The following is a 27,252-nucleotide window of genomic DNA, read 5'->3' as shown; positions in this document are numbered from 1 at the left end:
ATCTCCCTTAAATTAATCCAATTTGGCCTTTCAAAAATCAATCAACACCTCATCAATCCAATTGGTATTTTTCCTCACCAATTGATCCCATTTGCATCCCAATTGCGGGACCAAAAACTGTTCTGACTTTTTCTAGATAAAATGGCCCTATGACGACTTTTTTCCCAAAAAGTCTCGATTTGCAGAAAAATCTTCTGAGACTGAGTCAACGCTCTTAGAATTAATTGTGACATGACATAACTTTTAATTTCTGAAATCAGACTCAAATTTGCGGTTAATTTCAATTCGGCGCGATTTTAGCGTGACCTAGGCTATTGGTAACTTTTAGAAATTTTTAGTGCAAATGACCCGTGGTTGATTTTCATCGAGCCAAAATGAACTCACTCGACACATTGGCGACTCTCGGTTGTCATGAAAATCTCAAGAATTCAAATGCAAACACAGAGTACCAAAACGATAGAAAAATCAGTTTAATACCAATCGCCGAGAATTTTCTAATTTAGTGGAGTCACCCACGTTTAGCCACACATCTCAATTGAATCGACTTATCTTTGATCTCAAATCGATTTTTAACTGTGCCGTAATGGCCTCTAAAGATGAGCACGGTCGAATAGCCGATTCCTAATCGAATTCTCAAGTCTATTACCTTAAAATTCCTTAATGACTTTCCCAGATAGTCTAGTTATCTCGAGAGTGATCAGCTTTAAGACAGCCCTATAGGCGCATCGATAAAGTAGAATCGAAAAATCCAGGATGTCATAAAGTCTTTTCAAATTTACCAACTATTCCCATAGTTATCATAATTTATAAGTGGAATTTAAACTTTTAAACTTTTATATGAAATAATTAACTCTATTTAAACTTAGTTACCAACCTTTATTTGATTATTTAGTAATCACTAACTATATTAATAATCTACCAACCTACAAACTACTATATCTTATACAAAATCATAAATTCTTTTGTGGTAAGTTTATCATGTTGGCATTTGATTTAAGAAAATTTCGCAAAACTATTGAAATGGTTGGTAAATTGGAAAAGTAAGATAAATGTTACTAAGCAATTCAAATTATGGTAGCTTTGTCTTGAAATTTGTAGTTACATCACCCTGGCAACTTAAGAGAATAAATGTTGGTAAATTATAAAATAATGGGTTGATATTACAAATAATCCCAAACTAGTACACTTATGACAAATTTACCCAAAACTAATATTTTTACCACATAAAATCCTAAACGGATACATCTATGACAAATTTATTCTCCGTTAGTTTCCATTAAATTTTATTGTTAAATTGTTAAGTTGAATAATACATGATGGTTAACAAATGTACCAATTTTAGGTTTTACCCTCCGTTTGTCATAAGTTTACTGATTTGTGGTTTTTCATAATATTAATCCAATTTAACGCAAACTAACAAATGATAAATTTGTCAAAAATATATCAATTTGTGGTTTTTTGTGGTCAAAAAGTACTTTTGGGTAAATTTGTCACATGTATATCAGTTTGTGATTTTTAGTAGGTAAAATATTAATTTAAGATAAATTTATCACAAATGTAATAATTTGGTTAACTCTAAAATAATCGATAGCTTCAAAGAATCAAATAATATCGGTACTTTTCTAAAGTGGTTGTATGTTACTAAAGTATAACAGACCAAGCAAGTCACCGATCAATTTTTGCGGCCAATGGGGTTTTACAATGGTAGAGTCTTTCACAATTCAACAGCATGGAACAGTGTTACGTATTGTGTCTCACGACCAAAATTGTCTAAAACTTGATCCTCTTTGTTGCCCAAAAAATATTAAATAGGAGAAAATTCCAAAGTAGCAATCACAAGAAATGCCCCGTACAATAGGACCGAAGAAAATGCCATGAAAATCGTATCTTGGTCATGATGAGTCATCTAAGAATCACGAGGAAGTGTCTAACATTTTGTTTGGCCCATACGAAATAGTTTCCATGTAATAGTAAATCTGTACATATTTCATAAATTTTAAGTAAGGATGGTTAATCGTCCGACCTACTATCGATTAAGTAAATTGACTTGATTGTGCAGCATTCCATTTGGGCAATAGCGAATAGTTTTTGTTCAATAGTAAATCTATAACACCATTCATAAATTTTAAATAACAATGGTTAATCATCCGATTTTTTTTTTTTTGTTGGTCTGTGTTAATCATCTGACTTGCTACCTATTAATTAAGTAAATTAACTTGATTTTGCAACAATGTTAGAGACTTACAATTGCCGATGTCCTAATAGCTAACCACCTATGCTATATATTTACTATTGAGTCTGTGGATGGTAAAATTGTTATTTCGTTGATAACTTACAAATAGTTATGCGTCTTCTTGTAAAATATCTAAAAAGTGCTAATTCGCTATTAGATTTGAGGACAATGAAATTGTTATATAATTGCTAACATAGAAACACTTACTCATGCGTCTACTGGTAAAATCTTAAAATAAGTGGTACCTGCTATGTGGCTTTGTGGAAGGTAGAATGTTATTTCAATCGACAACCTACAAAAAGTCATGCGACTACCTGTAGAAACTAAAATAAGTGATAATTTACTGTTGAATTCCTGAGTGATAAAATTTTAATTTTGTTAGTAACTTACAAAATAAGCTCAATCAGTTGTGGAATAAAAAATAAGTGATAATCTACCATTGGGTTCACTATGATTGACATTTCAAATTTACAATCGACGTTACGTATTAACCATCCATTAATGAAATTTCGTATTATTCGAAAAGGGGATTTTGGAAATTCGCGAACAGGAGGAGCACCACCGAAATGGCAATTTTGCATTCTCTAGCCAAATCAACTTAAAGCTATTACGTGTTCCATGGTCATTAGGCTTGATCGGACTAAGTTGAATTATTTTTCCTCTTCACCATTGTCTATCGTCGGAAAGTCCTCCAATCAGAAACATTCTTCAAATTCAGATAAAATAAAGATTCTTCACGCATCTACCCCTCCAAACTGGACCAAAGGCGCAATCTCCGCAGCTCAGAATTTTCGGGATTGAAGAATTCAATCCCAATTGTTTTTCAAATTCCTGCAAATTCCTGCTCGGTTTATGTGCATGGAAAGGTTCTGTTCCATCCTAATTCTCAAGTCTATATATATATTTTTTCTTTTTACAGTCTTTTAAAAATTTTACAAAGTAAATCATTTTATTTATCTTCTTTTTTTAACCTACTTTTTAAATTAAATAATCGGATATAATATCTATATTGTTTGCTTTTAACTGATCTCTGCATGGTTAATGTTGATGTACAAAGACAAATATTGACTACATAATGTCATTAATTTTATGATCTTAAAATAAGATCAGCCGAAAGCATTTTCAAGTGATGTAGAGTTCTGATCTCAACATCTGAGGCATAATTTCTTTTATATTTTCCTTTATTCCTAGAAAACATAAATATGGTCTTTCGTTTCGATTGAAAAATTATGATAACAAAATATCATTTTGTTGTGCAATGTTGTCGAATTCTATTAATTCTAGAAAATCCAACACTCTGAAGATATGTCGTCAAGACTAACAACACTCTAAAAGCTAAAGCTTTAGGGCTTGAAAGATTTGACGTCAAAATCTTCTGCTCTAATATCATATTTGAAAATCTAATCTAAAAGTTTAAGTTGATAGGTGAAGGGAGACTACATGCATATGAAAAACATCTACAAAACGATGTCAATTGATGTGACATAATATTTCAATAGTTAGGATTTTTGAAGTATCATAAGTCAAATTTGATGACTAATGACATCCTGAAAATTCACACTAGATTGCATTTACGTTGGACTACTCTACAGCTATGCCACCCTTGCCATCATACGCTTACAACTTGATTTCTCAAGCAACAACATCACTTCTTTTATTCCAAATAACATCGGCGACTACCTATCATTAATTCAGCTTAACTGCCAAATTGTAAAGTAACACACACACACACACACACACACACACACACACACACACACACACACATATATATTAAATTTCACAATACCTTTCATAACATGTTTCTAAACTTTTATGCAACAAAAATGTCATTTCATAACTCATACTATATTTAATCCATATTGCTTTCGAAATATGAGTTTACAAACTCAAAGAAGAGCCATCACCACTCACTTGGAAATGTCTAAAACCAAACTACAAAGGTTATTTAAACCGTTGAACTCGCAATTTTATCAAATAAGCGAGAAACAACGGCTAAACCAAGTTCACTATATGCTAACAAAATTGTTGTCCGAAGTGGATATTCAAAACTATCCGTAATGATGAACTTGAGTATGGAACTCTAAATCAATTTTCACCATAACCCACGGCTCCACAGCACCCTAGTCTATCATTTTCATGAAATTTCTCATCTTAATAACTCAAAAATCAGAGTTCACAATTCAAATTTTACATAACTTTGAATTTGTGCCCTAATTCCGAAAACTACTCCAATTAGATGAATAAAAGGCTTAAATCTTTACCGGACATTGCAAAATAAAGTTAATCTATCTTGGCATGGCTGCCGTGACGTGTACTTATTTCCCTTTTCTTTCTTTCTTCCCTTTTCTTTTCTGTTCTTCTTTTTCTTTCCTTTCCTCTATCTTGCGTGCTTTGCATGCTCTCCTTTTCCCCTTTAATAAGAGAGTCCACTTTCCTTTTTCTTTATGAATAGTCAACTTTCAGGTTACAGGTTAAAGAAAAAGGAAAGTTTACTATCCATTTTTGTAATTACCCACTTCATTTGACGAAGTCAACAAACCCAAATATCACAGTTGTTATGCTTGATCCGGAGTATGTTTCAATCTTCTCCTCTTCTCGATTGCCCTTTGCTATCTTAGTGATGTTTCAATCTTCTCCGCTTCTCAATTGCCCTTTGCTGTGTTAGTGGTCAATGAAGTAGATTTGTGGATTTGCATCAACGAGAAGATGACTAGGCTGAAGAATTTCGAGATCGGTTCTATTTCTTGCTGCAAAAAGGGTCCTTCAATACAAAAAATTCTTCATGTGTACAATGTAATTGATGAAAATATTTCCAATAGAATTTGCGCAAATCTTGTTGGGTATATACCCTAAAGTAATCATGCAGTAGTTACATGTTAGGGATTTCGGTTGTACTTTCAATTGTATTATTTATTTATTGACAAAGACGTATTCATTCATTGCCCAATTATGTATATATATATATATATATATATATATATATATATATATGTGTGTGTGTGTGTGTGTGTGCGCGTGTGTGCGTGTGTGTGTGAATGATATTATTAGTTTAGGTTTGACCGGATGTATTCCTAAGGCATTAAGAATATGTGTCAGGTTTATAGTTAATTTGAATCTTTAAACTACTCCCAATCAACGGATCACTGAACTTTACCGGACAACTTCACTGAACATGGCATACATAGAACGATTGGCAACATGAAAGCTTTTAGCTTTGTCAATGTCTAATCATTTATGCTCCAATTTTTGTGTAAATAATCTTTAGACCTGAGGCACGGTATTGACTTGTGTTTTGGATAGCTATGGTTCACAAATACACATAGTGATGCTTCATCGAACCTCTTTATACTTTTTTTTTTTTTTGATCTGTAAACCATCATCATTTTATTTACTACTTCATATGATGAAACAAAACACTCAGAGCATCAGAGCATAGTAGATCAAATAAAACAGGGGGATTATAAATCCAGTCTGGGGGTAGAGAGTTGTTTCGGCATGCCTTCGCGATCCAGTCCGCAGGGCGGTTTAAGTTTCTGCTACAGTGGGCCAATGTCAGGCCCGGAAGGTGAAGTAATTTTGCCTGGGCCCGGCTCACGGTCGGATTCAGTTCCCAACTCAACTCTGTTGAAGACTTCAAAGCGTGCACAAGAGATAAGCAGTCAGAGTGTACTTGAGGAGAGAGAAAGTTCCGGGTCTCGATGAAATTTAGGGTTTCGACGATCGCGATCGTCTCTGCCCTGGAGAGCCGAAGTCGCAGAAGCGGCCGCGAAACCATCAACGATGAGGCCTCGGTGATCTCTGCATACACATGCTATGGCCGCGCGATGTCGAGGAGTCTCTGTCATCTCGGTGGGAGGTTCTGTCGTATCGGTGTTTGCTGTGTTCCTTTCCAGATCTGGGTCGAAAGCTGCATCCACATTAATACGAATCGTTCCTGGAGGAGGTGGAAGCCAAGAGTCAGATAAGTGTTCGGTTTTCTTCTTGTTGTTCTTTTCGCCATTTACGGATCTATAGCTTTCTGTAAATGCTTCGCTCGGCTATGATTGATTTTGGTCTCGGAATCTGCTGTTTGAAGATGAATCGATTTCGTTCCTTCCAGATGTTCATAATACCTCAGCAATTAGGTTGAATTTACCCGAGGTTGCTGAAGACTGTTGTATGTCGCAGATCCATTCTTCAAATCGGGAAAGGCCGACTCTGGGAATCTGTATATGCAAGGGGGCCGAACTCCAGACCTTTACAGTCCATGGGCAGAGAAGGAAGGTGTGCTCCAGCGTTTCTGCTTCTTTTTTGCAGAGAGGACACAAGGGAGAAGGTACGATTTTACGGTGGTGCAAGTTTTCCTTTGTAGCTAGGGCATTATTACATGCATTCCAGAGAAAAATTCTTGTTCTGGGTGGGATTGTGGACTGCCATATATTTTTCCATAGATTGGGACTAGCCTGGTAAGATGATGTTGCTTGATTGTCCTGTGTGATAACAGAGGCTTTCCTAAACATGAAATAGCCACTCTTTACTGAGTACTCTCCTGTTTTTGTGTGCATCCATACCAGCTTGTCATTCTCGTCAGGTAAGCCAATGGGTGTGGCTAGAATTTCCTGCACTCTCCTTTCATCGAACATAGAATGTATTAAGGGTTCATTCCATGTACGTATGCGGATATATGAGTTACGCGACTTTTTCTGGTTCATGTTGTGATCTTTGGGCCTTCTATTATACCACTCTTTAGCCATCTCGCTGTTCTAATTGGAGTGTTTTTGCCATTGCCGATCCTATGCATGACCTGAGGAGCAACCGAGTCCCTTGCCATGATGATACTCTGCCATCCCCACGAAGGCCTTGACCCTCTGCCTGCAGTCCAGAAATCTCCTTGTGAGTAATATAGCCCTTTCCATAATCTGGTTAACAAAGAGTCTGGATTTTGAATTATGCGCCACATCTGCTTTGCTAGCAGTGCTTTGTTAACTGTCTGTAGATCTTTAAATCCCAATCCCCCTTCGCCTTTCCCTGTTTTCAACAAATCCCACTTCTTCCAATAAGCAATGTGGAATTTGTCTTCTTTTATATAAAAGGTACAATAATTATGTCCTATACTATTTAATCATGACATTGTATTGAAATCCTAATCCGGGGTTATAACCAAGAATGAATAGTTCATGCCTCATTAAAAAAATCTGTCAATTAGGTCTATGCATATGGTTGAATAGGTGGCTTGACAAGTAATTTCCATTATCTTTGTTCGATTGGGATATAGTAAGAAAAAATGATTGAATTATATGATAGCCAAAGATGACGGATTCATTATGCTCTTAAAATATTCACACTATCTGGATAGCAATGACATATTGCTTATCACTCATGGCTTGTAGAAACTGGAGATTGATGAAGACAATCAATTCTCTTAAGAGTGCTAATGTGTTAGTACAAGTTATATTGCTAACTTAGTGATGAACTTAGAGAGGTCACACACCATAACTAATTTAAAATGACATTTGAAATGGAGAAATGTTATTGCAAATGTATTTGCAATTACAAGTCGAGCTGAAGTTTAATTAATGGGATTTAATTAATTGTTTTGGGCCATGGTCATGCATGCATATGATGCACACGCATAGTAACGTGTGCACAAAATCAGCACTAGTTATGCCTAAGATTAGTCCTCTGAAACGATTTTAGGTTTAAAAGGGCAGATTAATGCTCTGAAATAGTTTTTGAGTCAACAACATAATTAATGCCCCGAAACGATTTTAGAATTAATGGCCGGATTAATTTAAATAAATTGGAGTTTGATGATATTAGAGTAATCAAATCAAAATTATTTTCACACAAAATTGCTAGCACATTGAAGTGGTGAACTCTCTTGTATTCTTTCTACCGTTCGACATGTGATTAGTGGTGTGTCTGAACTAGAGGTTTGACATTTGTGAGGTTAGAACTGAAGAACATCTTGACCAAATTACCTTGAGCATGCTCCAAGGAATGTTTGGACCAAATTACTCTGGGCATGTTATGAGGATAATTTGATTAGCCCTCCTTTTATTTTATTCTTTTTTTTTCCACCAATAAGAATTAAATTGCACAAACAATACTTTTGAGATACATGTATGGGTTTTTGCTTTCCTTGTAATTTTGATTTATTTCCACCTATGCATGTTTTCACTAAATCCCAACAAATCCATAATCTTCTAGTTCACTCTCGATTGTCATGAAAATCTTGAGAATTTAAATACGGATAAAGGGTACCAAAATAATAAGAAAATCAATCTAGTGCTGGCCGACGAGAATTTTTCAATTTAGTGGCGTCACCCACAATTAGCCCCACATCTTTGTCGAACCAATCTATCTTTGATTTCAAATCGATTTTTAACTGTGCCGTAATGGCCTCTAATGATGGACACGGTCGAGAAGCCGATTTCTGGTCGAATTCTCAAGTTTATTGCCTTAAAATTCCTTAATGGTTTCCCCAAATAGTCTAGTTATCTCGACAATAATCCTATAGGCGCGTCAATGAAATGCTCGATTTATTCAGTATAAAACAAAGTTGAAAATCTGGGATGTCACGTGGGCCACCTATGCTCCGGACCCTTCCACCTCGGAGTCCGGGTTCTCCACGAAACCATTTGGGATGTTGATGTCCTTGGGGTGAGCTACCTCCCCATCATCGGTTTTGACAGTAGGTCCATCAAAACCCTACAAAGGACCCTCCCGAATCCTGTTAGGCTCGTTAAGGAACCACGCTTTGAAGCGATGAGGCACCAAGTGAAGGAGGCCCTCGTCGACCCAAATCATAGTCACCACTAACTCACGGGTTCAGGTGGTCCCGAGAATAAGGAAGAAAGTAGACTCCGACTCCATCTCCCATGGGCACCCAAAACAGACGTGACATATCTCCATACTAGGGACCTGAAAATATTTAACCACGACTAGATGAGATAAAATCTCAGTGAGTCAAAACCCTAAACTTCGATTAGGACGCAAATTCATCCAAAGGCAGCCTAAACATGCATCACAACAACTTACCTCGCCTCGGCACATCCCTGCATATTAGTGCACCACATATATCATGTGAATACCACAAGCGTATTTGATACACAGAACACATCATATCATCTTGCAAACAATCACAAGGGTCCCGATTATAAGATAAAACCGTTATGACACGTCACATTCCATACCACACAATTTTGCCCCATAATCAGGCATATGTATCACAACCACTCAAGTGTGTTCCAATTATTACGACTCATCGGCCACGGCCAACTCAACAGTCGGTGGTCATCCAGCATAACCGAGCGTGGTCCCGCTGCATCGAGCACGGCAACGTCTACAACTAGACGACATTTCATAAAGGAGCATTGGCCCAGCCTCCACCGCGACCGGCATCCGTTGACATGGAGCATCCGAACTTAATTAGGCATCACCTCCCCGACTCTCATTGGGTAACGGGTTCCAATAGTGACCATATGCACATCCATACTTGACCAAGAACACCGTGCTTGCACTCAAATACCTCAATTTCAAATAATGGACTTGGCCAATTTTCTTCGTATTAAAAATCCCAGTAAAATAATTGTGTGTGGTCACAGATTTAAATTGAACCATTAAACACAATACGCTACCAATTTAAAATTCCACGATTTTATATAGTACATAAAAATTTAGCGTAAAAAACCGACGCCCGGTATTTTTCTATTTAAATACCATAAAATCAAATTTTGCAATAATAATCCATAACAACCACCAAGCACTCAATTGCACAGATAAGCAATCAAATTCACATATAAATTCAACCATGAGAACGAGCGTAAAATTTCACTAAACGGCTATCGCGTCACTAATTATGCTAATTACGATTAATTAAATAAATTGTGATTAATTGAATTAATACACCTTAATTAAACTAACCATGATTAATTAATCTAACCATGGTTAATTAATCTAACCATGGTTAACTAACTAACCCAAGTTAACTAATCTAACCTAGGGTAGACTAACCTAACTAAACTAACCAACTTAACTAACTAGTTAATCTAACTAAATAACTAACCTAACTAACTAGTTGCACTAACTAGGATTGACACTAATCCTAATTAACAATAAACTAACCACTTAAGTGTCATTAACAACCTAATCTGGGATTAGGGAGTTAACTTATTGGAATTGGGCGGCGGCGGGTTCATGGTGATGGCAGCGCGACAGTGGTGAAAACCCAAAACAACCGGGTCTCCAATGGAGGCTTAACGGCGGCTAAAAAGCCTTACAAGGCTCACGGCCAAGGGCTACTTGGCAGTTCTGTTTGAGGCTGAGTTGGTCGATCTGGATGGGGTTGGCTATGGCGCGGCTGGGCTGGCGAGCTAGTGGTAGTGAAGGCGCGGGGACGGCATGTGAGGTGGTGCTGGATGGGCGGAGCTGGTTGTTAGCTCGGGGTGAGCTTAGGCAGCCTGGTGGTGAGATGGTGAGGCGGACGGCGGGACTGGTGAGCTAGACCAACGGACAGTGAGGGTGAGAGATCGTGGGGTGGTGCGGCGGCCGCTGGAGTCGGAATTGGTGGCAACGGTTGAACTGGCAGATGGACGGACTAAGGGCGGCTAAGGTTTCTCGAAGTTGAGACGGGCGGCTACTAGGCTAAGGCGGGCGGGCGGAACAACAGCCAAGGCGAACGGCGGCTCGGGGGACGGGGCTGTGGGGTGAGACAAAGTAATGGTAGGCGTGAGGTGAAGCAACAAAAGGGTGGGCTGAAATGGTGGAGGGAACAAGCTGAACCAAGGGAAAAAGGAAGGAAGTGTGAAGAAGGAGAGAGGCAAAGGGGCTTCGGTCGGCTGAGGGTGAACGCAAGAGAGGGAGGAGGAAATTGGGAAAGACAAAGGAAGAAATGAAAGTCCATTGCTTGGCCAATCACATGACTTGCAAAATATCCAAATGATGATTAAAATCCCCTAAAGTCTTCAGCTCAAAGCCAATTGCTCCTCCAATGGCTATTTTCCTTTCATTTTCTCACAAACAAAGTAATTTGGGCAGCCAAAAATCCCCTTAGAGCAGCCCATACGAATTTCCCTTGTTTTTCCTTTTTTTGCCGAAATCAATTTTCTGTAAACATCCCAGACTCGACCAAAATTCGCCGAAAGATCAAATGATGTCCTAAAAATGAATCATGACACGCTCGAACGTCCGATTCCCGAAACGGAATTCAATTTCTCGAATGCGATTTTAGTACAATCTAACCTATCGGGTAGCGTTTAGGGATTTTAGCACGTTTGACCCGTGGTCGATAATTTTTTATCCATATTTGTGCATCTCCGACTCATAGGCGACTCTCGGTTGTTGTAAAAATCGCAAGGTTTCAAATACATGTCCTGAGTATAAAATCGATAGAAAATCAGGTTAGTACCATTCGACATGAATTTCGCAATCCCGAGGAATCACCCGTAATTCAATTACGTGTTTACCGGTCGATTTCCGATCAAATTCTATAGTTTGTCGTGTTTATATCCCTTAACGGCTTCACCTAACAGATTAATTAACTCGTGAGTGGCCAACTCAGAGTAAAATGACCATAGGCGCATCGACGAAACAATAATTTCATATTATCGAGACAGAGTCGAATTTTCAGGATGTCACATGGCGGGCCATGGTACTTTTTTAGTGTGCACAACATATGAGTTAGATAAGCATTTCTATAACATATAGTAAAAAGTTGCATCAAGGAATGAAAGTATGGTGATAGCCCACTAGAGGTGGGGGGATATGGTACTTTTCCAGCGTACACAATGGATCAATTAAATGTGCTTATAGTTCACTTTGTCTTTTCTTTCTTTTAATTTTATATCTTTTCGGATTTTTCCCTCTTTTTATTTTCCTTTATACTGTTCTTTATACCTCCTAGTAAAGATAACGCCCATTTTGCATCGTTTACTAGTGCCTTCCTTTTTTTTTCCTTTTTCTTCCTGTTTTTCTTTCTTTCAGTTTAATATAAGAGAAATTATCAACTCTTTTTCAAATTTAGGGTGCATTGTGTAACTATTTTGTTATCAGAAAAAAAAAATTTACTCATAAATAGTTTCTTCTAATTATGCTCCCTAGATGAATTTCTGGGTACTCAAACACATTCGGTAACTGCATAAAATTTATATTCTTAGAATAAAAAAAGGAATAAAAATGTGTTTGGTAAAATTCTCAAAAAAAAATTGTGACGTAGAATTTCTTTTAATATTTTAATAATTTTTGAGGTTTTCCTCTTCTTCTTTTTCTTCTCTTCTTCTTCCTCCTCTTGCCAGTCGCTGTCACTTAGTGATGGCCAACAATTGGCCAGAGAAGAGAGCTGGCGACCTCATCGGCCTCAAGGGAGCCTTGCCATAGTCAAGCGAAGCCCAATCTTGCCAAGGGCCAACAAGCTTGCCGGACCATGTCTCTAGCCAATTGATGGCCATCACCGAGCTCAGGCAACCAACTAGAGGTGGAAGAAGAAGAAAAGAAAAGAAAATGGCTTGTTTCTAGAATTGTTTCCAGACACAAAAAAGTAACTTTTTTCAACTTTTTTATTATGTTCCAAATCAATTCCTTGGCCATTATTAAACAATTTTCCATTCTTTTTTGTTCAGGAAAACAAATGAATAGAAATAGCAAAGAATTAGCCAATTACCAAACAAACCCTTACCAACTCTTAACCATAATTTATCAATGGAATTTAAACTTATAGCCTTTTTTATGAAATCATTAACTTTATTTAACTCAATTACTAACCTCTATATGATTATTTATTAATCAACAATTAATTCGATAATCTACAACCTAAAGCTACTAAACTTTTATTAAAAAAATAATAAACTCTTATGTGTAAGCTTATCATGTTTGTATTTGACTTAATTAAATTTCATACACTATTGAAATGGTTGTTAAATTGGAAAAATAAGATAAATGTTGCTAAGCTACTCAAATTAAGGTTGGTAGTTTTGTTTTGAAAATTTGTAACTTTAACAGGCTTGTAGCTTAAGAAAATTAATGATGGTAAATTAGAGAATAATCATTAACTTCAAAGAATCAAATAAAGCCGGTACTTAAAAAAAGAAAAAAGAAAAAAAAGCTGACTGAACGTTACTAACGTACAGACCAAGCAAGTCACGGGTCAATTTTTGCGACCAACGGGGTTTTACAATCGCCAACTCTTACACAAATTCAACAGCATGGAACAATGTTCCGTATTGTGTTTCACAACCAAAATTGTCCAAAAGTTGATCCTCTTTGTAGCCTGGAAATTATTAAACAAGAGAAGATTGCAAAGTAGCTATCATATAAAATGCCCTGTACAGTCGGACCGAAGAAAATGGCATGGAAACCTGTACTCATTTTTCGGTCATGATGAGTCGTCTAAGGATCACGAAGAAGTGTCCAACATTCCGTTTGACCCCCATAGAATAGTTTTCATTCAATAGTAGACCTGTAACACCATCCATAAATTTTAAATAACAGTACTTAATCATCCAACTTGCTACCTATTGATTAAGTAAATTAACTTGATTGTGCAACTATGTTGGGCACTTTCGATTGTCAATGTTCTAATAGCTTACCACCTATGATATATATTTACTATTGAGCTTGTGAATGGTAAAATATTATTTCATTAGTAACTTACAAACAGTTATGTGCCTTCTTGCAAAGTTTATATATATATATTAAAAGTGCTAATTTTACTATTAGATTTGTAGATACATTTGACAAAGTCGTCCCCTCCGGCAGGCGCTTACTTTGACTGTTCCTCGTGTTCCCACTCTGAACCGTCCCCTGTTTTCCTCCTCCTCCTCCTGCTAGCCGCAACATGGGCTTTGGGTTTCCTGAACTCAGAGCAGCTGGTTCTCTCAATTACAGGAGTGTCTCCTGATCTGCTAGAAACAAATGAGGATTTGGCTCCTCCTATGGCTGGTCTTAATACTCGCGCAAACCAACCCCTTCAGCATAGGCAGGATCTTGGTTTCGGGGCAGTGTCTCGCCAGCGATCAGAAATCGCTGCTGCTGGAATTGAAGATTAGCCTCAACTTCACTGCTTCTTTGTCCTCGAAATTGGTCAGATGGAATCAGAGCAATGATTCTTGGGACGGCGTGAAGTGCGAAGGGGGCCAAGTGACGGGGCTTGATCTGAGCAACGAGAGTATTGCTGGCGGAGTTAACGATTCATCAAGTCTTTTCAGACTCAAGTATCTTCGGAGGCTGAATTTGGCCTTCAACCGCTTCCAGTCTCTGGAGATCCCACCTGGGTTCAGTAATCTCACCAATTTGGTGCACCTGAATCTTTCAAATGCGGGCTTCACAGGACAGGTTCCCATTGGAATATCACATTTGACAAGGTTGGTTACTCTTGACGTATCCATGCTTTATTTTCCTGGGCTCACTTCACTGAAACTCAAGAATCCAAATCTAAAGATGCTTGTTGGGAATCTTATCGAGCTGAGAGAGTTGTACCTTGATGGAGTGAACGTGTCAGCCACGGGCAATGAATTGTGCAATGCGTTGTCTTCTTCGCTGCTGAAGCTTCAAGTGTTGAGCATGACGAATTGTTATTTATCAGGTCCCATTGATTCTTGCTCTTCCCTTGTGAAACTTCGTTCTCTGTCAGTGATTAAACTGGGCAACAATAATCTGTCTACCACTGTACCGGAGTTCTTTTCCAACTTCTCCAATTTAACTACTCTGCATCTCAGTAATTGTGGCCTGCAGGGAGAATTTCCTCAAGAAATCTTCAAGGTACAAAAACTTCAGACCATTGACCTATCATTCAACGAACTCCTTCAGGGTTCTTCGCCCAGATTTCCAGAGAATGGTTCTCTTCAGAAACTGGTTCTTAGTTTCACGAATATTTCCGGGAGGCTCCCAGAATCATTTGGTAATCTGAGAAATTTGTCACGAATAGAATTGGTGAATTGCAGCTTTGATGGAAATATCCCAAGCTCTTTCGCCAATCTTTCGCAACTGGCTTATCTGGACTTCTCATTCAACAATTTTACTGGTTCAATTCCATCCCTCAGCAAGTCCAAGAATATGACACAAATCAATTTGTCCCGCAATAATCTGACTGGTCCGATTAATTCAACCCAATGGGAATATCTCTCGAGTCTTCTTATTCTCGATCTGCGATTCAATTTACTGAAAGGAAATATTCCTTCATCTCTGTTCACACTTCCATTGATTCAGAAGCTTAAACTTTCCAACAACCAATTTTCTGGTCAAGTGAAGGAATTTTCTAATGCTACACCGCACAAACTGGTTACGCTTGATTTGAGCAACAACAATATAGGAGGAGAACTACCAAAGTCTGTATGGGAATTCCGAGAGCTCAAGTACCTCTCGCTTTCTTCCAATAATTTCAGTGGCTCATTCGACATTAATTTGGTTCAGCAGCTGAGAAATCTTTCTTATTTGGATCTTTCCTACAATAGTTTTTCCATTTATGCCACAAATACTGCTTCCTAGGCATCTTCATTCCCTAACCTTACAACTTTAAAGTTGGCTTCTTGCCATTTGACGATTTTACCAGAGTTCCTTGCTGAGCAACACAGATTGTTATATCTAGACCTCTCTCGCAATTGGATTCAGGGCAAGATACCGCAATGGATATGGGGGCTTCAAAATCTTCTGTATCTCAATATTTCGTCTAATTTGCTCAAAGAAATTGAAACACCGTCGCTTGATCTCACTTCTGCTTCTCTGTATGTTCTTGACCTCCATAATAACAGCCTCCGTGGACAAACATTACCACTGCCGCCATTTGCCACTCACTTGGACTTCTCGAGTAACAACTTCACTTCAGTCATTCCACCTGCTATTGGTACGAATCTTTCTGTGGCAATATTCTTCTCGCTGTCCAATAACAATTTCCAGGGGTCTATCCCAGAATCAATTTGCTATGCTGAATATCTCAAGGTGCTCGACCTATCTCATAATAATTTGACGGGAAATATTCCTGACTGCTTAGTGATGGAGTCTCTCAAGGTATTAAATCTGCGAGACAATGCCTTGAACGGTGGCATTATCAATTTCCCCGAAACATGTGGTTTGAAGACTTTGGATCTCAGCTCTAATCTATTACGAGGGCAGTTCCCAGAGTCATTGGCAAATTGCACAACTCTGGAGGTTTTAGACGTCGGAAACAACCAGATTGATGACGTGTATCCATGTCAATTGAAGAGCATTGCAAGTCTACGTGTACTCGTGTTACGATCCAACAAGTTCCATGGAGGGGTTGGATGTCCGGAGACTAGTGGCACTTCGAAGATGCTTCAAATTGTAGACATATCTTCCAACAATTTCAATGGCACTCTGCCTTCTAAATACCTCACAACTTGGGAGGCTATGAAGGCTCATGTAGACATGAATCGTATCCAGTATCCATTCCTTTCCGGACTCTATCATCAGGACACGATAAGCGTCACCATCAAGGGTCTGCAATTGGAGCTGGTGAAGATCTTGACTCTTTTCACCTCAATCGACTTCTCATGCAATGATTTCGAGGGTCCAATACCTGACATTCTTGGGGATCTGAAAGCGCTTTATTTCCTCAACTTATCAAAGAATGGATTCTCAGGGCCAATTCCTTCATCCCTAGGACACTTGCAACAGTTTGAGTCCTTGGACCTTTCATGGAACGACCTCAATGGGACGATTCCCCAACAGCTTTCAGATCTTACTTTTCTTGCCTTCCTGAACCTCTCATACAATAAGCTTGAAGGTAGCATTCCAGCAGCCAAACAATTTTCCACCTTTTCAAAAGATGCCTTCGAAGGCAACGCCAGATTGTGTGGACCACCGCTACCCACAGAATGCTCAGATCCCAATAGCAAGGGAACAAATCGCTCAGATTCCTTTGAAGGCAATGCCGGCGACAGTGATGATAGCGAGAAGTGGTTTTACATGGGCATATCGCTTGGATTCGTGGTTGGCTTCTGGATATTTTGTGGTTCGTTAGCGTCAATCAAATCTTGGAGATTTGCTTATTATCGATTATGGGATAAAGTATTGCTCAGACACTTACGTCCATGAAGATTTCAGCTAAGGTTCAGTTATTAAACTCAAGAAAAAGTATTTTCCTTTGTTTGTTCTCTTCATAATTCTCCATCACCTTTAAAAAGACGTTTTGTTTATTGATCTGCATATAGAGTATTTACACTTTTGTTGCTTGAGCAATTGAATCCTTCAAATATATATATATATATATATATATATATATATATATATATTGATATCAAGTCCTCTAACTCTACCCAATTCTTCTTAATAACTCCTAGTATGTTAGATGTGGTATGCTAAGATGATATTTTTCTTGTTATCAAAAAGTACAAATCAATAATGTTAAAATCAAAGGAAATTAATTATATTTTATAATAACAAAAAGGAAGCAAAATGTAGACGACAAAAGTGGGATCCTGAGATGCACGAGAAGGGGTGGAGGACTTAGTGGCAGCAGCCCCCACCAGCCATAATTGGCGATGGTTAGAAAATATGAAGAACTTATCACAAGATTGTTTGAGCTACCAAGTTTTACTGGAGCCTACTTACCAACCTTTTTGTTTTTGTTTGTGTTTTTTATTTTTTTGCATTATTTCACATTGTTTTAATAACTTATGATTATTAATTTGGGAGCTCAGCAATGGGGGCGGCACCGACAAGAGCTTGCCCCCTTGCCCTTAGCTCTTTTTTTTTTTTTTTTTTTTTTTTGGTGTTTTTTAAATACTTTTTATTTTATTTAATTTTAATTTTAATTAAAAAGTAAAAAATTAATCCAAAAATATTTTTTTAGCTTTGTGTTCCATGTTTTTGCCACGTCATCGCCACGTAGGAGAGAGAAAATATAAAAAAAGGCAACGTCAACATTTTTCATTAATCTAAATGAACGAAGTTAACACAATGACTTGATTGTACTAATTTAGCAAGTTTTAGAATTTGCTTGCATTTTTTTGTAAATTTTAGAACTTTCAGAGCACATATCCCTTATTTCACGGAACAGTAGAATCGTCCAAAACTTATCCTCTTTGTAACTAGAAGAATATAAAACATGAAATATAGTAGGATAGAAGGAAGACGCTATCAGAACCCTGTACTCTTACTTGAAATTCAAAATTGTTTTTTTACTTTTCTTTTCTTCAAAATGGTCCTCATATTTATAAAAGGGTCTCTGTCCAATTTTGAGGAGTTACAGCGATGATTTTTTTTTTTCTCAAGTGGATTAAATGCCGTTAAAAAAAATGTTGATTTGCTGTTAGGGATCAAACTGACGTGGACACTCCATATGGACGTCTGTGGAAGAAAGAAAACTAGAAGAGGAAGCTTTGCTAATGTTGAGAGTAGGGAAGGACGGTGCTACTTTTTTTTTTTTTTTGGCTCACAATAAGTTGTCTAAGAATCACGAGGAAGTGTCTCGCATTCCGTGGCCCGTACAAGAAAATTCCGTTCAACAGTAAATTTGTAGCAACATCCACAAATTATGAATAACGGTGGTAAAATCGCGCAACCTGTTACCTGCTGGTCATGTATATTGACTTGATTTTGCAACAGTATTAGCAACTGACGACCATCAATGTTCTAGTAGCTTTCCAATTATGTTGTGTATTCACTACTCATAACTCAATCATAACGCAATAAGTGATAATCTACCAGTGGGTCTATGGATAGTAAATTTGTAGTTTCATTAGTAACTTTTAAATTGTCGTGCACTCACTTGTAAATTATAAAAAATCAGTGAGAATCTAGTATTAAGATTTTTGGATGGTAAAATAATTATTTCATTAACAACTTACAGACGGCTACCTGTCCACTTGTATAATCTAAAATCAAGTAGTAAATTATTTTTGAGTATATCGGTAATGTGGTAAAATTGTTATTTTATTGGTATCTTACCTGCCCACTTCTGGGTTTTATACATAATAAAATTGTTTTTTCATTGATAACCTACCAATAATGATGCTCCCACATTTAAAACTTGCAACAAGTGGTAATGGACTACCATGCTTGCCTACAAACACTTACGTGCCCACATGCAAAATCTAAAAACAGATGCGGATCTACTATCTGGTATTGTTAATGGTAAAATTGTTATTTTATTGACAACATAGAAACAGCTATGTGCCTACTTGTAAAAACCAAAACAAGTAGTAATTTTTTATTAGGTTTGTGGATAGTAAAGGTTCTACTTCATTGGTGATTACAAACATTTATACGGCCACTTATAAAATCACAAAAAAAGTGACAATATATTATTGGCTTTTGTGAGTGATAAATTTGTTATTTAATTAGTAACTTACAAATGGGCCCCCCTTGTTCAAATAAAAAAAAAAACAAGTGGTATGCTAATATTGTGTTTTATGAGTGGTAAAGTTGATATTTCATTGATAACTTAGAAACATTTATGCACCTGCTTGTAAAATGTAAGTAAGTGATAATCTACTATTCAGTTTGATGATGGAAAAATTATTATTTAGTTTGTAATCAACTCATCATCAAAATATTAAATTTATTACCGTTGTTACTAACTAACAACGCACGGAACAATTTCCATTTTTGTCCGTCTTATGCGGAATTTTAGCACCACAGAAATATCCATTTTGCATTCTCTAGTCAACTTTGAGGTGAATGTCTTAAGTAGGGTAAAAAAAAAAAAGTGAAAGAAAACAGCAACAGAAATGAAGGAGCAAGGGCTAGAAAACTATAACTATTGGAATTGCTCAAGTGGCGACTTTTCCCACTTAAAAATGGGGAGGTATGGAGTTCATTTTCCATCATTCTCGGCATTGAGGTGAGGATGCGTAAGTGAGGGAGCGATGTTTCGCAACCTACTCAGAAAAGTGTATTGTGAAATAGGTATAGGATAACATCAAACAAAAAGAAAAATGGGCTACCAAAGTACTCGTGCGCCATTTGTTCCGGTGGTATCTACACTTGCCCATATTACTCCGTCAAGTAGCTCAAGTCGATATTGAATGTGGCAACGTTAGCGAGATCATTGAAAAATTTGCATCCACAGTCAAGAACCACTGAAGGCCAGCACTGGCTCAACCAAGTTGCTTAATGAATTTGCAATCCAAGTCAAGTCAACTTAAGATAGTCGCGCATGAGGACCAAAAAATTAATGATACGATGTGATATGAATTAGACCAAATACAGCTCCATTGGAATCCCATACGAGGAGGTTCATGTTCATCTGCCTTCCCATAACATCAGCACATCTTGCATGAGTAAACTCGCAAACTCTGTCAAATAGTATCGAAATTGCACTCAACGAGAACCTCGCATTTGTTGTGGCTTCTCTTGCCATTCATATGTACCAATTTCTTCGGAATCTATTTGGTACCGGCTTCTAGTCTATGTTTCGGCAATCAAGAATTGCTGCTGGTTGAGTTGAAAAATAACCTTGTATTCGATGCATCCCGATCTTCCAAGCTGGTCATGTAAAATCATAATGCTCGCCCTTGGAATGGTGTGACGTGCGACGAGGACAGAAAGGTCATCGAACTAGACTTCAGCTTTGAATCAATCTCTTGCAATATTAACGGTTCATCGAGTCTCTTTAGATTAGAGCATCTTCAAAAGCTAAACTTGGCTTTCAACAATTTCAAATTCTCTGCAATTCCGTCTGGCTTCACAAATCTCATTGGCCTGGTTCATCTGAACTCGTCCAATGCTGGATTCTCCAGGCAGATTTTGGTGGAGTTAGCGCGGTTGAGGAAGTTAAGCATTCTTGATCTTTCTCTTCTTTATTTCCCTAGAACTAATACACAAAAGCTCAAGAATCCCAATTTGAAACCATGATTGGAAATCTCATGGTGCTACGACAGTGACATCTTGACGGCATCAACCTGTCTTCCCGGGGAAACGAGTGGTGCAATGCATTGTCCTCTTCAGTGCAAAAACTTGAGGTGCTGGGCATGTCTAATTGCTTTCTCTCTAATCCTGCTGACTCTTCTCTCGTGAATCTTCATCATTTGTCATTCATTTAAATCAATGGCAACAACCTGTCAACCACATTTGCTGAGTTCCTTACCAGATTCACCAATCTAACTACTCTGTGTCTGAGTTATTGTGGGTTCTATGGGGAGTTTCCTAGTAAAATTTTTCAGCTGCAGATACTCCAGATCCTTATCAGGCAACCAACTTCTTCAGGGTACTCTGCCCAATTTTCCAGAGGATAGTTCTCTTGAGAATCTGGTGCTGAGTAACACGAGTATTTCAGGGAGGCTTCCAGATTCAATGGGTAATCTTAGAAAATTGTCGAGATTGGAATTTTCTAATTGCAGATTGAGTGGATTGACCCCAAGCTCGATGGAGAACCCGTCAAAGCTGACTTATTTGGACTTGTCTTTAGATAATCTTACAAGTTCAGTTCCTTCGTTCAGTGTGTCCGAGAATCTGAGACGGACTATGCTATTCCACAATTCTCTAACAGAAATTAATTCCCCGATGGGAAAAACTTCTAAGCCTTGTGAATCTAGATCCGCGGTACTTCCTTTGGTCAAGATCACTGGAAGGCAGCATTCCCCTGTCTCTCATTATACTTCCTTCGGTCAAGATCATAAATTTGCCCAACAATCAGTTTTCCGGGGAGCTGAGCAAATCTCTAAATCTCATGTGGCATGACCGGTGATGACATGAATAATTTTTTAAAATTTTGTCTACTTTTTTTCTTTCCATTTTTTTTATAACCCTCGTTGGCCATTGGCAAGGGTCGCTAGGCACTTGCCTAGTCTGGGCGGGGCAAGGGCCTCCTCACCCTCATTGGCCAACATGTTTAGGATTAAATTGGCACAAATGTAATAGGTCTAGGATTTTTTTGATAATTTTGTTGAATTCTACCAATAAACATTTAAATTTAAGGGGCACTACAATTGCTTTGCCTTAGTTTTTTTTTTTTTTTTTTTTTTTTTTGGTCGGAAAAGAGGATACTTCATTCATTCATAAGAGTGTAAAAGTCTTACACGACATCCATGGGTAAAATTCGGAACATATAATTTCCGATAGAGGAGGGGGAGGATGACTCACCCAATTAACAGGAAGCTTCTTTGCACGGTGAGACCTTGCGACCCAATCAGACGCTCGATTTGCTTCGCGTGGAACATATAAGACCTGGACTGGACTGCAAAGATTCATCATGTCTCGGCAACTTTCAGCAATTTCCTTTAAATTCCATGGGGGTTCGGCCCGGCCCAACACCATCTCAACCAAAGTCAGATTATTACTTTCACATACCCATCTAACCGGTTGAGTCGAGAAGTGCTTCACGTGGGAATAAGCTTTTTCCTTCAAGTACTTCAACCCGTGCAAGAGAGAGAGGGCTTCGGCTTGTGTGGGTGAGGAAGCCCTAGCTTCACAAGCAAATCCCGCAACCACCATCCCCTTCGAGTCGCGGATGATTCCGGCGGTTGAACAGAGGAACTCTCTTGGGAGCTACGAAGCGTCGACGTTGAGCTTCAACGCATCCCCCTCCGGCGGCTTCCATTGACCAAGTTCGTTGTGGATTTTAGGGTTTGCCTTTGTTCTGATTTGTCATCTGCTGAAATTGCGTTGATGTTCTTGTGCAAGGTCGACAAGATCTGCTGTTTGAGGGGGTTTTGCTCTGAAGATAAATTTGTTTCGAGATTTCCAGATGTTCCAAAATACGGTTGAGGCAAGTTCTTGCTCCGGTAAGCCTTGCTTTCCTTGAAAAACCTCCATGAGCCATATATCGAATCTTCTGATGTTGCTGGGTTGGCAGTGAATGTTGATGCGAGGGTCAGTCCATATAGGTTTTGTCCATTTACACAGCAGGAACAGGTGTTCTGTTGTTTCCATGTGGGTAGAACAGAAGGGGCATAGGGGTTCAGGGATGATTCGCCTTCTGTACAAGTTCTCTCTTGTAGGAATAGCATTCTGACATAAGCTCCATAAAAAGATTCACAGCTTTGGGGGTATAGAAATAGACCATATTCTAGTCCACAAGGATCTCGGCATAGTGTAAGAGCAGGAAGCTCTGATGAACTCAGATTTGGTAGGGGTAGGGGCTCCGTTATAACCACTCTTCACTGTGTATTCTCCTGTCTTATTTCTTGTCCACACAAGACAGTCTTTCTCTGGGTGAGTGTTGAGATCAATTGCCAAAATTTCATTCGACGTAGCTTCTTCAAAAGTATTAAGTACTAGAGGTTCATTCCATGTGCTTGAATCTTCATTGATCAGGTCTGAAACCATAATAGGGTCATGCTGATTTGCTGGGCCACCTAGCACGCCCGAATGTAGAAAGGGAAAAATATGTAATGTATGTGAAAGATTGTTGAGGGCTTGGAAGTCCGATTTCTACTATCTCCTTCGGTAATACTCAAAGAAAATTAATAATTGTCTGTAATATTCATCCGTCTCTGTAAGTACATAAGTTTTCTTACTTTTCATTTAAAATGTCAGGTCAAATCCTAAGAAAGATATTTTTTTTTCCTCAAGAGATAAAAAAAACTTCACCAAATGTCCTGAAAAATCGCGTAACAAATCAAAATCAACCGTCGTCATCATTTCCATGTAAAACTATTCTTTGTGGCGGCTGACATGGCTGATGGTGCTCAAGTGGTGCACTGACGTGGTGCTTTTATTAATTATTAAAATTTAAAAAATTAACAAATTAAGAACTGAATGATGTTGGCCAAAATATATTGGAAGGAAACCAGAGTTTTTAAGGGACGAAAAGACTGAAAAATAAAATAAAATACTAAGACACGTTGAATTAGAGAATCGTCTTCTTCAGATCATTGCCTAGGATCGTCCCTTGAAAGAGTCAGAGATGGGTTACTGCCGCAAGCCTCATGCATGAGCCCAACGATGGTTACTGGACGCCCCATATCGGTTCCCATGGCTGCGGCCGTGGACGCCCACGAGCTCTTGATGCAGAGCTTGAATGCACGTGAGCTATGTCCCAGAGGGCTTTGCAGCCTCCACGAAATCGTCCATGACGATTGAGAGCGGTTTCAGTGAAGTTATTCAACTGCATTCCTGAGCGTGGCTGATGGTGTTTTGTATTTTGTTTCACGAAACATCAAAGTCGTCCAGAAACTTAATCTTCTTAGTAGCCCAGAAAACAAGAGGAAATTGCAAAGTAGCTTATCACAAACAATGCCCTGTAAAAGTAGCACAAAAGAAAAATGCACAAGAGAGTAGCCGCGATTGTGTCAAAGGGAGATGAGTGGTTTTGTTGTCCGAGAAAATTACTCAACCAACCTTCTATTCGTGAGACGTTATAACTCGAAATATGGATTTGGATGGCAGGGTTTGTCTAAACGAAACTAGTCTAGGGACAAAGTAGAAAGAGGTGCTTGATCGTCTCAACTTCATGGTGATAGGATGGGCACCCTAGGTCAGGTAATATTCTTCACCTAAGCAAGTTATCTTTAGTCGGCAAGACATTTTGGCAAATGCTCCACTGGACGATTCTGAATTTAAATTTGGCCCGATAGCTTGATCCAAACCCATCAACTCAAGCCCAAACCCATTTGCTCATGAATGTGACCCATAAGACTTCAACCAACGTGTGGGGTCGCTTGACCCATAAACTTTCACTCCGCGATTGCCAAATCGGAGCCCATTTCGGATTTCCTTCGGGAATCTATTTCCAGAGACTTCTTTCTCGCGTCTAGCTCATCACCACCCCAGGCGACGTCGCCATCGCCGGACGGCCGCCTCCCGGGAAGCCCCCTGTTCAATACTGTTTCGTGGCCGTGAAGATTGAAGTGGCCGAAACTTGCTTGAAGCTCTTCTACCGGTCTTCATTTTAACTGACAATGACGATCATGAGAGCTCCCTTAGCTGATCGGACTGCCGACAGCGACTTAGCTTGGCTCCATTGATGAGGTAATCTCCGATTCTCCATAATGCTGTGATTCCGGCGAAGGTGAAGCGAATGTAAAGCTCGTTTTGCTTCGATTAGGATCGCTCATGTTAGAGTCATGTATTTGATTCTGAACTTCACATGTTAATTTCGTTTGCCTAAGGTCACGAATACGAGTTTGAAATCGCAAAAATCTGCTCCTCAATCGGTTGACTGTAATCTGTTCGACGGAATGTCTATTAGGTTTCGATGCGGATTAGTTTCGTCCTTTTCGGAATCCGAAAGTATGGTGACATAGATTAAGTGATATTAATTGATTTTCAAGTCACTTAAGCATGAGTTCTGATGTTTTCACAATGGCCGAATACGTTTCTTAACCATTATAATTCTTCGTTCTGTGCTACGTCGCCGATGATTTCCAATGGTTGTGGGCGATGAGTATATGATCTGGCGTTATTGTTCTCGACCTTCAGTTCTGGTGACATTCTTGACCGAGGCTTCTACCGTGTTAGGTAGCGCATGCAAACGTTTACATTCCGGGAAGAGTTTTTTTTCAGAAATGGTTCTTTTCTATTTCGCTCCGGGGAACAATTTCTGAGTAAAAGAACCCGTTTGATAACGACACAAAATTTCTACTCTGGGAATAGAAAAGAATAGAAATGCGTTTGATAACGCAACAATTTCTTTTTGTATTTTTCATTTTTTTAATCTTGCCGACGGAATGCCGCCGCCTCCCGCCGCCGGTCGCCGTCGCCCGGCCCGCGCCAGCCCACCGCTGCCGCACGACCGCCGGCCGCCGCCGTCACCGCCGGGCGCCGAAGCCCATCGGCCGCCGACGACCGCGGGCCGCCGCCGGCGGTCATCGGGGCCGATGGGCTTTCGGCGCCCGGGCGGTGACGGTCGGCGGCGGTCGTCGGTCGTGGCGGGGTGGCCGGGCGGGCCGGCGAGCGACCGGCGCGCGGAGGAGGGCGGCGACGGGCGGGCGGCAGCGGCGACCGAGGCGGAGAGGCCGCTGCCGCGGCGGCGGCGACCGGCGGTCGTCGGCGGCCGATGGGCTTGGGCGGCGCCGGCGGTGACGGCCGGCGGCCGGCGGTCGTGCGGCAGCGGTGGCCGGGCGAGCCGGGCGACGGCGACCGGGCGGCGGGAGGTGGCGGCGACGGCGGGCGGCGGCTGGCGGACCGAGGCCCGGAGACGGCGGCCGGCCGAGCGGCGACGGGCGGCGGCGGCTTCCGGCGCTGGCGGTGGCGTGCGGTCGGCGGCCGGCGGTCGTGCGCAGCAGTGGGCGGCGCGGGCCGGCGACGGCGACCGGCGGACGGAGGCGGCGGCGACGGCGGGCGGCGCGCGGCGGGCGGCGCGGTCCGGCGACGGCGTCGAAGGATCGGGCGGGCAGCGGCGTCCGGCGCCCGGCCGGCAGCGGGCGTCCGGCAACCGGGGCGGGCGGCGCGGAGGGCGTCGGCCCGGCGGGCGGCGGGCGTCCGGCAGCGGCGGCGACGGCGGCGAGGCGTCCAGACGGCGGCGGCAGCGGCCCGCGCGGCGGCGGCGACGGTGGGGCGCGGCGGCCGTGGCGGGCGACAGCCGGCGGCGGCGGCGCCGGTGGGCGGGCGGCGGCGGCGGCGGCGGCGGTGGCTCCGTGCGGTTCATGGTGGTCGCAGCAAGAAAAGAAAAAAAAAAAGAAAATTAAAAAGAAAATTAGCTTGTTTCTAGCAATTGTTCAGGAACAAGAAGCAACTTTTTTTGCTTCTTGTTTCGTTTCCCAAACCATTCCAGGGCTAAGTTTTTATTCGGGAACAAAAACAATGTGGCGTTAGCAAACAGGGTTTTTCTTTTTTTGTTCCGGGGAACAAAAGAGTAAAACCAAGAGAAACAGAAACGTTTGCATGCACACCCTTAGTCTCTCCCGCTTGGTTTCCTTGCGAGTCCGTGTATGAGTCACGGTGGATTATAACGGTTAAAGGCAGAGGCTGGAGATTGTGACCGATATCAGTTGTTTGTGTAAGAATACAAACGGTTGATGGCTAAGTTTGTCTATGTGCAGCCTGGAGTCTGGGTGTCTTGATCTCAAATCGTAGCTTTGAAACTCATGTAGCGTTTGAGTATAATCTGGTGGTTCTTGATCTGTAAGAGGAAAAGGTCAAGAAGGACAAATATCAGTGAATGAAATAAAACAAGAATAATGTACCTCGTGCTTCCAAAC

At 40.1% G+C, this 27,252-nt stretch overlaps 1 protein-coding gene and 1 long non-coding RNA gene across 2 annotated transcripts; both read left to right on the top strand.

The window, feature by feature from the left end:
- The first annotated feature begins 14,125 nt into the window (after positions 1 to 14,125).
- On the top strand, positions 14,126 to 17,397 carry LOC108959212 (receptor-like protein 7). Its single transcript, XM_039317526.1, has 2 exons — positions 14,126 to 15,616; positions 15,698 to 17,397. The coding sequence occupies exons 1-2, from the start codon at positions 14,126 to 14,128 to the stop codon at positions 17,261 to 17,263; spliced, it is 3,057 nt and encodes a 1,018-aa protein (XP_039173460.1). The 3' UTR covers positions 17,264 to 17,397.
- A 5,110-nt stretch (positions 17,398 to 22,507) lies between these two features.
- Positions 22,508 to 23,578, top strand: LOC120292266. Its single transcript, XR_005550059.1, has 2 exons — positions 22,508 to 22,716; positions 22,793 to 23,578. It is a non-coding gene; the product is annotated as an uncharacterized LOC120292266 (long non-coding RNA).
- Positions 23,579 to 27,252: the final 3,674 nt, after the last annotated feature.

Source organism: Eucalyptus grandis, chromosome 1, assembly GCF_016545825.1.
Source record: "Eucalyptus grandis isolate ANBG69807.140 chromosome 1, ASM1654582v1, whole genome shotgun sequence".
NCBI lineage: Eukaryota > Viridiplantae > Streptophyta > Magnoliopsida > Myrtales > Myrtaceae > Eucalyptus > Eucalyptus grandis.
Note: the sequence above shows the minus strand (reverse complement) of the source record. Positions and strands in the feature narration are given on the sequence as shown.